General features: G+C 27.4%; 1 protein-coding gene across 1 annotated transcript; it reads right to left on the bottom strand.

The window, feature by feature from the left end:
• Nucleotides 1–11,423: 11,423 nt before the first annotated feature.
• Nucleotides 11,424–13,641, bottom strand: LOC137816551 (ARM repeat superfamily protein). Its single transcript, XM_068619737.1, has 2 exons — nucleotides 12,309–13,641; nucleotides 11,424–11,857 (listed from the first exon to the last, which is right to left on the bottom strand). Exons 1-2 carry the CDS (start codon nucleotides 13,284–13,286, stop codon nucleotides 11,780–11,782), a joined length of 1,056 nt encoding a protein of 351 aa, XP_068475838.1. The 5' UTR covers nucleotides 13,287–13,641; the 3' UTR covers nucleotides 11,424–11,779.
• Nucleotides 13,642–14,146: the final 505 nt, after the last annotated feature.

Here is a 14,146-nt window from a genome sequence, read left to right as displayed (position 1 = left end):
CACTAAGGAACATCAAATACAATGAATCTTCTCGCCAATCGTCTCACACATACTCAAATGATGATGAGATTGTTATCTCAAACGTGACAACTAAAAAAGAATTAAAGTGTAGCAACTTGAAGGGAGATACGAAGATTCAACAAAGTAAAAGCAAACTGAGTTATATAATTTTGATAAAAATTGAAATGATTCCTGAAAATGATAATATGGTTGTAGTGTCTAATATTAAAACTCATATTTTGACTTTTTGACTTTATTAATAATCTAAATCTAAGTAATAAAGATGTCATCATTTCATCAGAATGTGAACGAGTTTTTGGAATTCTATTTTATAGACCACATTATCTAGGAATCAATATATGTTACATTAAGAGTTGAATATATTTTGAGAAATCACTTTTGTATATATTATTTTAAAAAACTTATTGTTATATCATATTATATCTATAAACTCAGCATGAAATAGTATATGAAACTAGCGATCAAATTAGAAGTTTGTCATCATTTATGTATTTAATTAAATTGTAGTTGCATTTTCTTTGGTAGTTTTAATAGGAAAAACGCATGATTTGTCAAAACCAGAATCTAGTTCTCTTTTTTTCTATTTTCGTTAAGCTAATTTCTATTTCATCTTAATGTGAATATAAGTAGTTCTTAACAATTATTATTAAAGAATTTTTATTATTAAATATTTAAACCCCTTCCAAGGTGGGTATCTGATGCTTGTCATATTTCAGAATCAGACTTTTGATTAGAAATCTTTGAATAAATGCTGGGTTTTCATTAACAAAATGTCATCAACTAATTTTTTTTTTCTTAAGTTAAGTACTAAGTTTTTCCTGTAAGAACATTTTAAACTTTTATGTAATATAAGACTTCTAGAACTATATATATAATTGTTTAATATGGAGCAACAAATTTAAAAGTTGAATACAAATTATAATTCGATAATATTATAAGAATACAAATTTTAATTACTTTTTTTATCAATAAATTGAATTATCCAAAATACATTTAATTTTATATTAAGTATGAAATTTAAATAAAGTTAAATTAAGTAGTAGTGTTTGAAAGATAACAAATTATTAATAATGAAGAATTATATATTTAATATAAGAGAATTACATAATTTAATAAGGAAGGAAATAATTTGAAGAGAAAAAAAAACTTTCTTTTTTGAAAGTACGCACAAAGTTATAATAAAAGATTGGGTAGCTAAAGTAAAAAAATAATCGTCCATTTGTTATAACTTCCTACAACATAACATCTTGTAAATAACTTTGCAATGCCGAATAAAGGTTAATAAATTAAAATAAATATTTTTCATGTTTTCTGTTGGTTTGATATGTTTTATAAGATTCATACACGTCTCTTAAATATGATATGTATCGGATATCGACACCCGTACATCACTAATAAGATATATCGGTGAATGTTCAATTCAAAAAATATCTGTTAGATTTTTGATAATTCTAACACAATTCTAACATAGTTTTAAAAAAATAAATATATTAATTTTCTAAAAATTTAAATTTATTATATAATTTATTATTATAATTATAAAAATAAGGAATAAATTCTTTTGAACCAGTCATAAACAATATTTTTCTACTAAAAAAAACTACATACTTATACACATAATTTTTTATTGTCAATTTATATAATTTAAAATTATATAATATATAGATTCGTGTCTCCATACACTACATTTTAAAAATTATACGTATTTTATATATGATATGTCAAATAAGAGGTTTTAATTATTTTTATTATTATTTCGATTTCTTTATCGTATTCCTAAAACATTATTTAATAAGATGTATTATTTTATAGTTTCATACAAAATTATTTAATTGGACATGTTTTCCAATTATTTTGTTGAGTTTGGTGGTGTCTACTTTAATGATATTTTTTGGTCCAAAGTTCATGGGACAAGAAAAGACAAGACCATCAATAAAATAATGAATCAAACAAAAATACAAAAAGATACGGCCCAACCATAATGATAATGATGCAGTACAATAAAGAAGGACTCGTAGAAAAGACAAAATAAAGTAAAAAATAGAATATTGATCTTAATAAAAGTGGTTCCAGAACTACTAATTAGTAGTGTTTTTAATAATTTTTATCAATGGTTTTTTTTCTAAATTAATCTTTCATTTCTTTCAATTTATAATTTTTATCTTTATTTTATGAATTGAATTTTGATATTATTAAAATAAATATCAATAACTAAAATTTACTTTAAATAATTTTTTTTTTCATATTATTATATTACCCTAACTGAAATTCTATAATTATCCTGGTTGAAGATATATTTCTAAATAATCTTTTAAAATTAACTAAATATTTCACATAAAATTATATAATAAATCTCAAAATACCAACAAGTAAAAGTGAGTTAGGATTAAAAAAATTCATAGAGACATAATATGCAGTAGTAATTCATACACAAACAATACATTTTTAAATAAATGATTTTATCACAACAACAAATTATATCTAACTTGAAATTTACAAATATAAAAAAATTTACAAATATAAAAAGCTTCAATTACATCTTTTATGATATCATGATAATTTGTTATTTTTTTTATAAAACTCTTATTAAGTATATCTTAATGAAAAATAATAACAAACCCTTTCTAGATATACTAATATCAACCTCAAAAATCATAATAGTTCTTTACATAAAAAATTTATAAAGAATAGTACAATAACATCTTCACCTTCTTATAACTTGAGATTTTTAATATATATGTAATTTAGACAATTAGTAAAATAAAACAAAAAAATATCTCATTTATATTTGTGAATTCATGTAATAATACCTTAAACTATAGTTTGGTCAAGTATTTGTCTTATTTTAACCAATCAAATCATTGTCGCAAGTAATAAAATTCAAACATATAGTTGAAATGAATGACAAAATGTCATACATCATATCACTCAAAGTAATAATAAACTATTTAAGACATTCTTACTTTTACTTGTGTGTCTTGTATTCATCAAAGGATTTTTTTTAATTTTTTTCCTCAAAAGTTTCGAACCTTCCAAAAAACACACACGAATTCAAATAGTTTCAAAATGCAAAAAACTAACTATCAAAACATCGTAATAACTTAATCCATATGGAAAATTCTATTTTTGAGCTAATCTAACTTATAAAGCCTAAATTCAATGACATACAAATGAATAAAAAAATTGATTAAAGGAATCAATAAACTTAAATTATGAACAATTTTAATTAATCTATTCTTTACCTTTTATTATATGCGATCTCATCACAAAAATATAAGTAGTTAGTTACGAAGATAGAGAAAATAGAGTGTTTTATATTTTAAAAGTGAGAAATTATTTAATAAATATAAAATAATTTGTTTTTAAACTCATTATTCAACAAATACATAATTAATATATAAATTTTAAATATTTACTTATTCCATTCCAATATCATATCTATACTCAGTTAAAATAGGTTTATGTAACATTTTCAGACAAAATAAAAAGTAAAATAAATTATTTTCTTATTTATTTTTAGGTATAATTACATTTTTATCCCTATATTTGGGGCAGTGTTAATTATTTATGAGATAATGCACATAGTGACATTGGTTTGGTTTGCACACGTGGACTGAACGAAATTTTAGAATTTGAAAATTAGAAAAAGAAGATTGAGGAAGAGGGAGGCAGAGAGAACCGCGACTTTGGTGGTGGAGCTAAGGGAGGGGTGCGACTAGGATCTAAAAGTAATGTTTTGCTTATATCATTACAAGAAAATCATTAAATAGAAACTAATTTTAGAGATCAAAATAATTAGTTACTATTTTACTAAATTAGATACTACAAAATTATTCATATTTAAAGTGGTTTATATTATTAATACAAAATTATAAAATGATTTCTAAATTGGTATCTAGATTAACTACCTAGGTTTTAACTACTAATATTTTATATTCTAAATTAGTCTCTAAAACCTAGGTAGCTATTTTAGATACCAATTTATAAATTTTTATAAATTTTTATTAATAATAGAAACCACTTTAATTATGAATAATTTGTTAGTCTCTGAATTAGTATCTAATTTAGTAAATATAATGACTAATTATTTTTGTATCTGTAAATTTAATTGTTATTTAATGATTTTCTTGTAGTTATATGGTATTTGGCATTTGCCTAAGGAGAACTAAAACACTTAATTGAAGACTTCATCTCCTGATTCAAAAGATCTTTATTTTCCTTCACAGTATTCAACTTCCTTCTTTACCTAATGCATGACTTGCTTATGAAAACAACATTGGCGCAATTCTAAATGCACTATCCTAAGATTTCTACTCTCTACTATTGTATCTATTTTGCTTGGAAGCATGTGTTTGGAACCTTGCTCCAAATGTAAGATCAAACAAGAAACTTTGACTATGTCAATCTCATTTGTTTTGTTGCGACTGTTTCATGCTTCCCCGTCAATTATTGTAGTGAAAAGCAACAAGATCTTTTCAATGCCATGAGTTGCATGTATGTTGTTGTTCTCCTTCTTGGAATTAAGAATTCTAATGCAGTGCCGTCTTCGCCTCCCTCTCCATCATTCTTCTTTTCCTAATTTTCAAACCCTACAATTTTATTCAATCCATGTGTGTAAACCAATGTCACTATGTGCGTCACGTCATCAACAGTTAACGTCGTTGGTGAAAACTTAACGAAAGAGACCAAATTGAACATTTTTAAAATGCCTCGAGACCAAATTCATTTTTTTAAACCACTATATTAAATTGAATATTAACCCTAAATATAGGGAAAAAATTGTAATTACACCTTTATTTTCATAATATAAACCGTGATATTATATTCTTAATCTAATAATGATTATTAATGTTAAAAGGTGAATTGCTATCGTTAGATATAAAAACGTTTGTGTACTTTTTCTACCAAATCATGCTTTAAAAGAAAAAAGAAGCTAGGTTGAAGTTAAGATCTTTAAAAGCACTCATGCATGTCTTAAATGGCTTTAGTTCACATTGAGCCAACCTTTTTGCTGTTCTCTTAAGTTCCACATTTCACATGTGTAATAAATGTATAAATTATATAATTTTAAGTTTATTTTTTTAAAAAAATCTAATACAAAACTATATCACTTTGATTATCCATAACATGTAAAATGTAATTTTCTTCCACTTTTGCCTTAACTTCTGAAAAATTCACACATACGCTTGAATTACTTTATTTACAAGGAAAATGATTCCATTATTTTCACTTTTTAACCTTATTTTTACTATGGATCTGAATTAAAAGATGAGAAAATAAAATCTATGGACTATGCTTTTTAATTCTCTTTAAAAGATAAACTTTAAATTTAATTAAACATGTGATATAACAAATTCAATAATTTTAATTAGATAATAAAAAAAATTAAGTCTAATTCAATCTTAAAAAATACTTATAAATTACACTTTATATCATGAATTAATTTTATTTATAAATTTTTAATAAATTTTGGGAATAAAATTTCACCATCCACATGGATTTGGAATATATTTTAGTTGACAAATTAACAATGAATTGGTCAACTTTGGTGGCTGAATTTTTCATTTCCTATAATTTTGGCAAAATCTTCGTAATGATGACACCCTGTGAACTAAACAATAGCGTGTGTTAGCAACAACACTATAGAATGAATCTAATGGTCTTTTTTTTTCATATTTCTCAACTAAATAATGAATTTCAGATTCTTATTTGGAAGATTTTATACCAACTAGTCATAAAAAAAATTTACACAATAATTTATAACACTATTTTAGTTTAAAAATTTTAAAATTGGTTATGTTTAACATTTATATAAAGCGTTGGCATTTGTTGATGGGACCGAACAACTAAGTAGTAGTTTTGTAAGAGAATATAATTTGAAAAAAATAATGATGTTATGCTTTGAAAATAATTTTAGATTGTTTTGTTCCACCATTCCCGCAATTAAGAATTGGACTTTGGATATGATAGAGATATACTTTCTAACATTCTTTTACATATTTTACTTTCTTTTCTTTATACATACTTTATTTTCAAATGAGTATTATATTTTAATATTATAATACAATCCATATTGAAAAACTTGTTTGTTACATTTAAAGATGTCTTCCAATAATTTTGTTACATAAGTATAAAAAAAATAAAAATTTAGACTTAAAAACAAAAATTAATTATACTTTATAGTATACACAAAAAATATATTTAACTACTTTTATTATTATTATTATTACGAGAAATATTAGTATGATTATAATGTTATTATTATGATGGTCACACTATAATCATATTATTATTATTATTATTATTTACCACTCTAACAAACAAAACATTGAAACTTGAAGTTTATCTTTATTTATTCTTAAATCCTATCATATCCTACCTGCAATTTTTTTACTTAAATTGTTTTTTTAAAACCCCAAGTTTGACATTTATAATAAATGAATTAGATTAAATTAGACTTGTAGGTATAAAGTGATATTTCTTTTATCTCTTTTCACTCCTAAATCAACCTTAATAGCATAATTTCTTCATTTATGTTTAATTATCTTTATAGTTTTATTATTTATTTATTTTGTTCAATTTTTCCTTTATCAATAAAATATTCAAATAAGTTCCTTAAATTTTGAAACCCAGTGAGTATTTTAAGATTGAATAAAGTAGCTTAGTTTTTAAGAGATGAAAGAGTATGATCCTTACATTTTAATTTATTGTCCCTTAAGTCGTTTTTTTCTTGAAAAAAACGTAACACTGTAACCATTTTTCATGCAATTATTAATAAATAAATGTTGACAACTTTAACTTACATTACATAATACAATTTATAAACAACAAATAACGACAATTTATAAAACTGAAAACATCAATTTTACCGGATTGAATATCACCTTGTTTCATTTTTTAAAATTAAACTAGTTGATTGCGCCTTTAAAGAATTATATTGCTGTATTTTTTAAATTAAATAACTTAATAAAATCTTCTAAAATAATAAGACTAAAATAAATAAATAACAAAACTAAAAAATAATTAAGCTGGACAAATACATGCTAATGTTATACAATAGCATAAATGTGATTTCATATTTACACCAACTTCATACTTTAACGTATGTTCAGAATAAAATAAAATAAAATTACAAATGAGTTTGGTTTAGAGATGATAATGTTGATCGACATGACAGGCAAAAATATACAGTAGACAGACTAAGTATTTTAACTCTTGTCTGCTTAGACCCCAATAAAATAAATACTATATTTTAATGTTATTGAAATGAAAAAAAAAAACTCTATTATTAATTTAGTATTTATTCATAAAAAATCATTTAATTAGTATAATAGACTTTCATGTAGTTTGTTCTTAGAATTCTTTATTAATAGGTATAGTCTACCTATGTATCGTTTTTGTTAACATATGAGTTTTGGTATAGTCTCTCCCATATTTTTGTATTTTCTTTTTTCTAATAATATTTTTTTTCATGTAATGACAAATGATTGTTGTTACTTAAGTTGTCAGAGATGTCAAGTAGTATAGTGATGCCTAATATATAAGATTTTTATAAAAAAAAATGATCTTTTACATTCAAGACATAATGATAATTAATTATTATAGTTTATAATAATTTAGACAATAATATTATTTTTTATGTTTTTTTTTTCATGGAAGATTTAACTTTGATATATTATTTGATGTAGATGTTAATTTTATGTTAACTTAGCTTATTTAATTTTGATTTTTAACGCTAGACTCCCGGTGAGATGTAATAAATATGTGATACATTAAAACAAAATTATTTTTTACAACATTTGGATGTAGATTTTTTTTTATATTTTTGCTTATGTGGATTGGATTGGCCTCCGAGTCAATCATTATGTGGGGTGAACTAACAAAATTAACCTGCAATTCTTATTGTAAGGTCATGGTTCAAACGCAATCATGTGGTAAGATAGTCTTAATGTCGATCTCTGAAGTTAATGGTTATGAACTTATTAGCCTCGTTGACTTACGCCGAAGGTTAAGGGGTTGTGAGGTCATTGATCGATCCCAATCATGTGGTGAAACGGTCTTAATGCTGATATTTGGAGTTAATGGTTATGAACTTATTAGCCTTATTGACTTACGCCTGAGGTTAGGGGACTATGAGGTTATGGACCGAGCCTAATCATGTGATGAAGCGAACTTAATGTCAATCTTTGAATTGAATGAAAAAATCTCATTTAGTTCTCATAATTTAAGGAATGACGTTAATTACGAAGATTGACTTTATATGCAAGATTGCAATTAATATGTGAATATAACTCAGATTAGGACGAGTTACAAGAAGGATGGGGGATGATCACTATTGTATATAAGGGGAAGAAGGTGGTTTGATCAAGACATAACAACAACTCAACTGGGAACCACTATTTCTGACTAAACTAAATGCTTTAGTTGAAAGACACAATTCTTAGCTAAAACACTTATGTACGATGGACCAATCCATATCACTTCATAAAAGACGGGCAAAACGAAGAAATAAAAAGATTAATTTTCTATTAATATTTCTTGCACAAATATTATGCCGGACTATATGTCAATCTCAACCATAATTACCACTAAATAATTATCATTTCTTAAAAAAAATAAAAGAAAACATACCTCCAAAAAAAAAAAAAGTTCCTTTGAAATTTAACAACTTTTGTTTTTTTTTCTCACTAATTACCAATAACTAATAAATTATCTCTAGTTTTCAAAATTATTTAAAATCAAATCAATATAAAAAGACTAATAAATTAATTTGATTGCAAATGCATTAATTTATACCCTTTAAAATTACATTAATAGGATTAATTAAGGATTTTTTTAAAATACTTCTTTTCTAAAAAAGGTAAAAAAATACAATTATTTTTAATGATTGATTAGGGTTAGGCCTTTGATCTTCTAAATCCACCAAAATTGGAGCCTTTGGTTGCCATGTGGAAACGTGAACATCAATTGCTATTTAAATTAAGAATTGGTCATAGTTTTAACGTCTCTAATCCTAATTAAAAGAGAAAGAAATGATAGCATGTTGGTGAGTTGACCTAAATGTTAAAATGAACATGGCTTCTACAAAAGAATATACCCTTGTCAACCCCCTAACAATAGTACTATATCAAATCATGATGAAAAAATTAACACAATTTCCACATAACCTAAACTTGAAAAATGAAAGATATGCATAACAAGCTCATAAGTAAATTTACCATTAAAATTTGCAAGGATTACCCCTATAACTCTACTTTGTACTACTCACCATCAAGCACAAGTTTAACCAAACATACAAATAATACTTATTTTTATCACTTAATATACATGATCTCATTTTCTATTAATTTCTACTTTTTTTCTCTCATTTTTTTTTTCATTTTCTATCATCTAATTTCAATAAAACATTAAAAAAATACACAGTTATAAAAAAACTCTTTATTTAATATGGTAGAAAGAAATAAAATAAAATAAAATATGGGACTGTCTAAATATTCTTCCTAAAACTAAAAAAATACACGAATAAATTGATTAAAAAACAATTACTTATTATATATTTTATTATTTATTTTAAAATATTTATGTCATATAAACCTATATCTCTTTTCCCTTCTTACATTATTTTAATCTAATAAGGTACTTAAAAAAATTCGTTTCACTTCTACTTTTTATTTTATTGTTTTCTTTGTTTTTCATCAGAAACTATATATTTATAGCAATATATAAAGAAAATTATTTTTTTAATATAAATAGTTCATATTTTTGTTTATCTTTAATTATATTTAAAATTTAAAAAAACAATAAAAATAAATTATCCAAATATTAAAAGTTATTTTACGCATACTTCAACAGTATATCACATTGCAAATTACCTATAATTATATTTTTATTATTATTTCTTGTGCTGGGTTTTAAAAATAATAGAAATATAAGATGGAGGCCGGCATTTTATTGGTCAGACTCAAATTATTTCTTTTTATCAATTTTTAAATTCAAATTACTAAGCAAAGAATTATTAATTCTTAAAAAAACTATTTAAATTTATCTTACAAATCAATATATGTTATAATTAATAAAGAAATGTGAGAACTCTCATATGTTAGTGCGGGAAACACTCTTGAACTATTAATCTACTGATACTACCATGAATCTATTGAACGTTATGCATTTACTTTTTATTTATTTCTAGATATAAGAACTAAAAATATGAATTGAGTGATAAAGTTTAATAATTTATAGTTTTAAATTTTTCAATTTTAATAAATAATTTCACTAAATGTTTTTTAGTCGTTGAAACAACTTTTATTTTAATAAAGACTAGTAAATAATTTTGAAAAATTAAAAACTGTAAAAAAAAATTATTTATTGCTAAAACTATTATTAAAATATTACTAAAACTAATAACATATAATTACTTCAATCTTCATATAATTATATGTCATTTTTTATTTATTTACATAAAATAATATACATTAACAGTTAATTGTCTATCTTAACAAAACTTATAAAGAATCAGACGAAAATAAATTATATGAAACCCATCAACTTTTTATCATGTAGCAAAAGGGATTTCTTCTTTAGAAAAAGGGATGTAATATATATTTTATCTAAATAATAATAATAATATTAAAAAATTATAAATTAAAAATAATATGCTTGCAGTGAAAGGTGGATGTAATAAAAAGAAAAGATAGTTCAGTCAACAGCCGTCAACGGGGGACCCACACAGGCATCCTAATCTATAATGGGAACGACTAACCGCTAATTTTTAACGGAATACAGTACACGTGTCATTTCCATGCGCTTCTGTTTTACTTTATGCCTCATTTATGGAGAAAAAGGAAAATAAATAATAATAATAAAAATCAAAAGAAAACATTATATTAAAAAATAATAACCACACAAACCAAAGCTGCTTACGACTCTATGTTCCAAAAGTCCTAACTCCTAACCCACTTTCCTTTTCAGTTTTTGTTCCTTTCTTCTTCTCTAACCATGTGGAAACCTTCTACTCAAACCATCGTTTTCTCTTCTCTTTTCTTTTTCTTCTTTTTTAATTCTTTTTTTTAATGCTGCTTCAAACATCCTTCCATTATTTCCAATTTTAAATATTTATTTGGAATAAAAATCCACGGGAAAAAATCTCCACCAACTCGTCCGTATTCCAGATTTACACGCACTTCAAAATCTTATTTTGATTTTCTCCAATATTTTAATTACATTTATTCACTTTCTTGTAAATAAAGGCCTCCTTTTTTAAGACATTTTAATTTTATTTATTCATCCTACCTAATCCAAGTACAAAAAATAACAAACACTGGTCACTTTTGGCTGTGGAGCCTTGAAGAACTCTCTTCTTTTCAGAACTATGTTTGTTCTCTTATCTCACTATATGCTTCTAATTTTAAAACCAAATAAACAAGTACCACATTTATAACGGCAATAATTACATAAATAGTTGAAGGGCCCAGAAGCATACCATCAGCCCTCACATTCACAGCAACAAAATATAAATAATGATGAAGAAAAAAAAAAAACAATGGCGTGGAGTGGGAGTGCATTATTTTGCATAGCCCAAAAACCAAACCAACCTCAAACTTGTATCATTTGTGCCACAATCTTTACAAAGCTTCTCGAAGATATTTACAAAGTTTAATTAACTCTCCGTCTCTCTTGGAAGGACGCACGTTGTGTTTTTAACCAATTCACAATTTAAATGTGATGTTTGTTTCCACGGCGAATAAATGATTGCCGGAGGTTACACCGCCAGTTCCGACGCACGACCACCGCCGTTGCTGGATCTCGGTTGCCGCAGAAGTTCAATTAATTTCTCCGCCTACACACACCAAACCATAAACTAAAATAAATAAATAAATAAATCCAACAACAATAACAAAAGAGTAATGTTAGCACTGAAACGAGCTTCATAACTAAAATATTCCAAAACACAACCAATAAGATTGGCATAAACGATGCAATGCGAATAACTGAGTCGATGCTCACTAACACAAATTTAATTGCAAAGTGGAGATCCACTGTGCAATGAGGCTGATGTGGCACTACATTTACAAGTTATTCTAATTTCAGAGGAGACTTTATATAATTTGCTAAGAAAACTATATGATGAAAAGAAAAAATAAGATGACGAAGAAATAGTAATTGACATTTCTTTTATCGTATTGCAGTTTGGTCCTTTGATAATTATTTTTTAATTTGATGTTGTGCCACGTTGCGAGGAGTTTGCAGAGAGTAGTGGAAATGTTGATGCAAATGGAATGGAATTATACCTTTTGCTTGGCGCGATTGGTGCCGGACTGAGACAAAGCCACCAAAGGAGGAATCGCACCTTCGCGAGCCACCATAGAGCGATACGTCACGCTATCTTCGCACACCTGCAACAGAATAACAACCGCGATTTCCTTCTGCCTCTGTGTTCCGACCTCAACGATCTCAACCAGCACCGGCACGCCGCCTTCCTCCACCAGCGCCGCTCTTGCTTCCGGCACCGTCACCAGCACGCTGACCACGTACGCGGACTTGTCCACCATGTTCGACTCGAAGTCCGCCATCAGCTCCACCAGCACCTTCATGATCCCCGCCTTCACCGCCCTCAGCTTGTTCTCCTTCACCGTGCACAGCGAGTACAGCGCCGTCGACGCGTCCTTCTTCGCGCGGATTCCGCCGCTCTCCAGAAGGCTCACCAGCGCCGGAATCGCACCGGAACGACCAATCGCCGCCTTGTTCTCCTCCACCTGCGACAGCCGCAGCAGCGCGCACGCCGCGTTCTCCTTCGCCGTCGCGGTTCCCGTGCTCAGCGCGCGAACCAGCGGCTTAATCGCGCCGCTGGATGCGATGGCCTCCTTGTTCTCATCGCAGAGCGAGAGATTCAGAATCGCGGTGACGCCGTATTCCTGGAGCTGGAGGTCCGACGAGGAAATGAGTGAAATCAGCGGTTTGATTGCGCCGGCTTTGGCGATTTTGAGTCGATTCTCGGGCTTGTTCTTGGCGAGCAATCTGATTTCCATGGCGGCTTGTTTCTGATCGTCGAGTGAGGCGGAGTGGAGATCGGCGACGAGTTGACGGATCAAGTCGTCGGAGTTTTCGGTGGCGCAGGTGATGAGGAAGCGGCGCGTTTGCGAAGAAGCGGTAGCGAATTCGCCAGATCTGTCACTGTTGCAGTCGCTGAAGGCGGAGGAAGAGGAAGCGTCGTTGATGCTGAGTTGGCTGAAATTGCGTCCTAGGTAAGTGTAGCTCTCGGTTCCCATGAGAGGGATTAGGATCCGAAGCGAAGGTTCGTGTTGGGGTTTGGATGTGAGGTTCGGAGAAAGGTTAATGTGAAGGAGAGAAAGGGGACTGGTAAGGGAGTTGCGAAAAGCGAAGATTTATGAATGGGGGAGTGGGAGTGGGATAACATTTTACATGTGTATCCCAACCCTGCCCTCTGCTAATGACACGTACACATATGAAGATTGATTTTACCAAATTCAATCTCTCAGGCACGTGCCAGGACTGCTCCTTTAAACGCGTTCGTGCGTACGTACCAACATTGTTTCTCCATCTTCTTATTCTGCTCATTTTTCTGGTAAGTAATTAATGAAAATAATTTACAAATTTCTAATAAATAAATTCATTAAATACGTGTCTCATTTTCGAGGCATTTTTTTATTAAAAACTTTCAAGATAGTATTAATTACACTCCTCAATCTTCAATTATTTACAAGTGAAAATACATTAAGAAAGTATAGGAAATCATTTTTCTACATTCTGATAAAATAATTCTTCTAATTTCTTAATTGAAAAATAACATAAACTTTCATCAATATTTATAATCACCTTTCAGGAATAAAAAAATTTATATTATTTATTGATTTTTATGTAAAAACCTTAACGCTAAAAAGACAATAGAACACAAGTAACAATACGTAGTAGTTTTTAACAAAAATCTTCTATTCAATGATTATTTAATCGGTACTAACAAAAACAAGTTGAAGAAATAATGATTGCGGTAATCTTAAATTTTAAAAATAATAGTAATGATTTTTTTTTCTAAAATATTTGCATTTAAAATAATATTTTTTATATTAATTGGTAAATTTTATTTTCATGACTTTATCTTGAAATGTGT

The sequence above is a fragment of the Phaseolus vulgaris genome, chromosome 1 (genome assembly GCF_051622355.1).
Source record: "Phaseolus vulgaris cultivar YP4 chromosome 1, ASM5162235v1, whole genome shotgun sequence".
NCBI lineage: Eukaryota > Viridiplantae > Streptophyta > Magnoliopsida > Fabales > Fabaceae > Phaseolus > Phaseolus vulgaris.
Note: the sequence above shows the minus strand (reverse complement) of the source record. Positions and strands in the feature narration are given on the sequence as shown.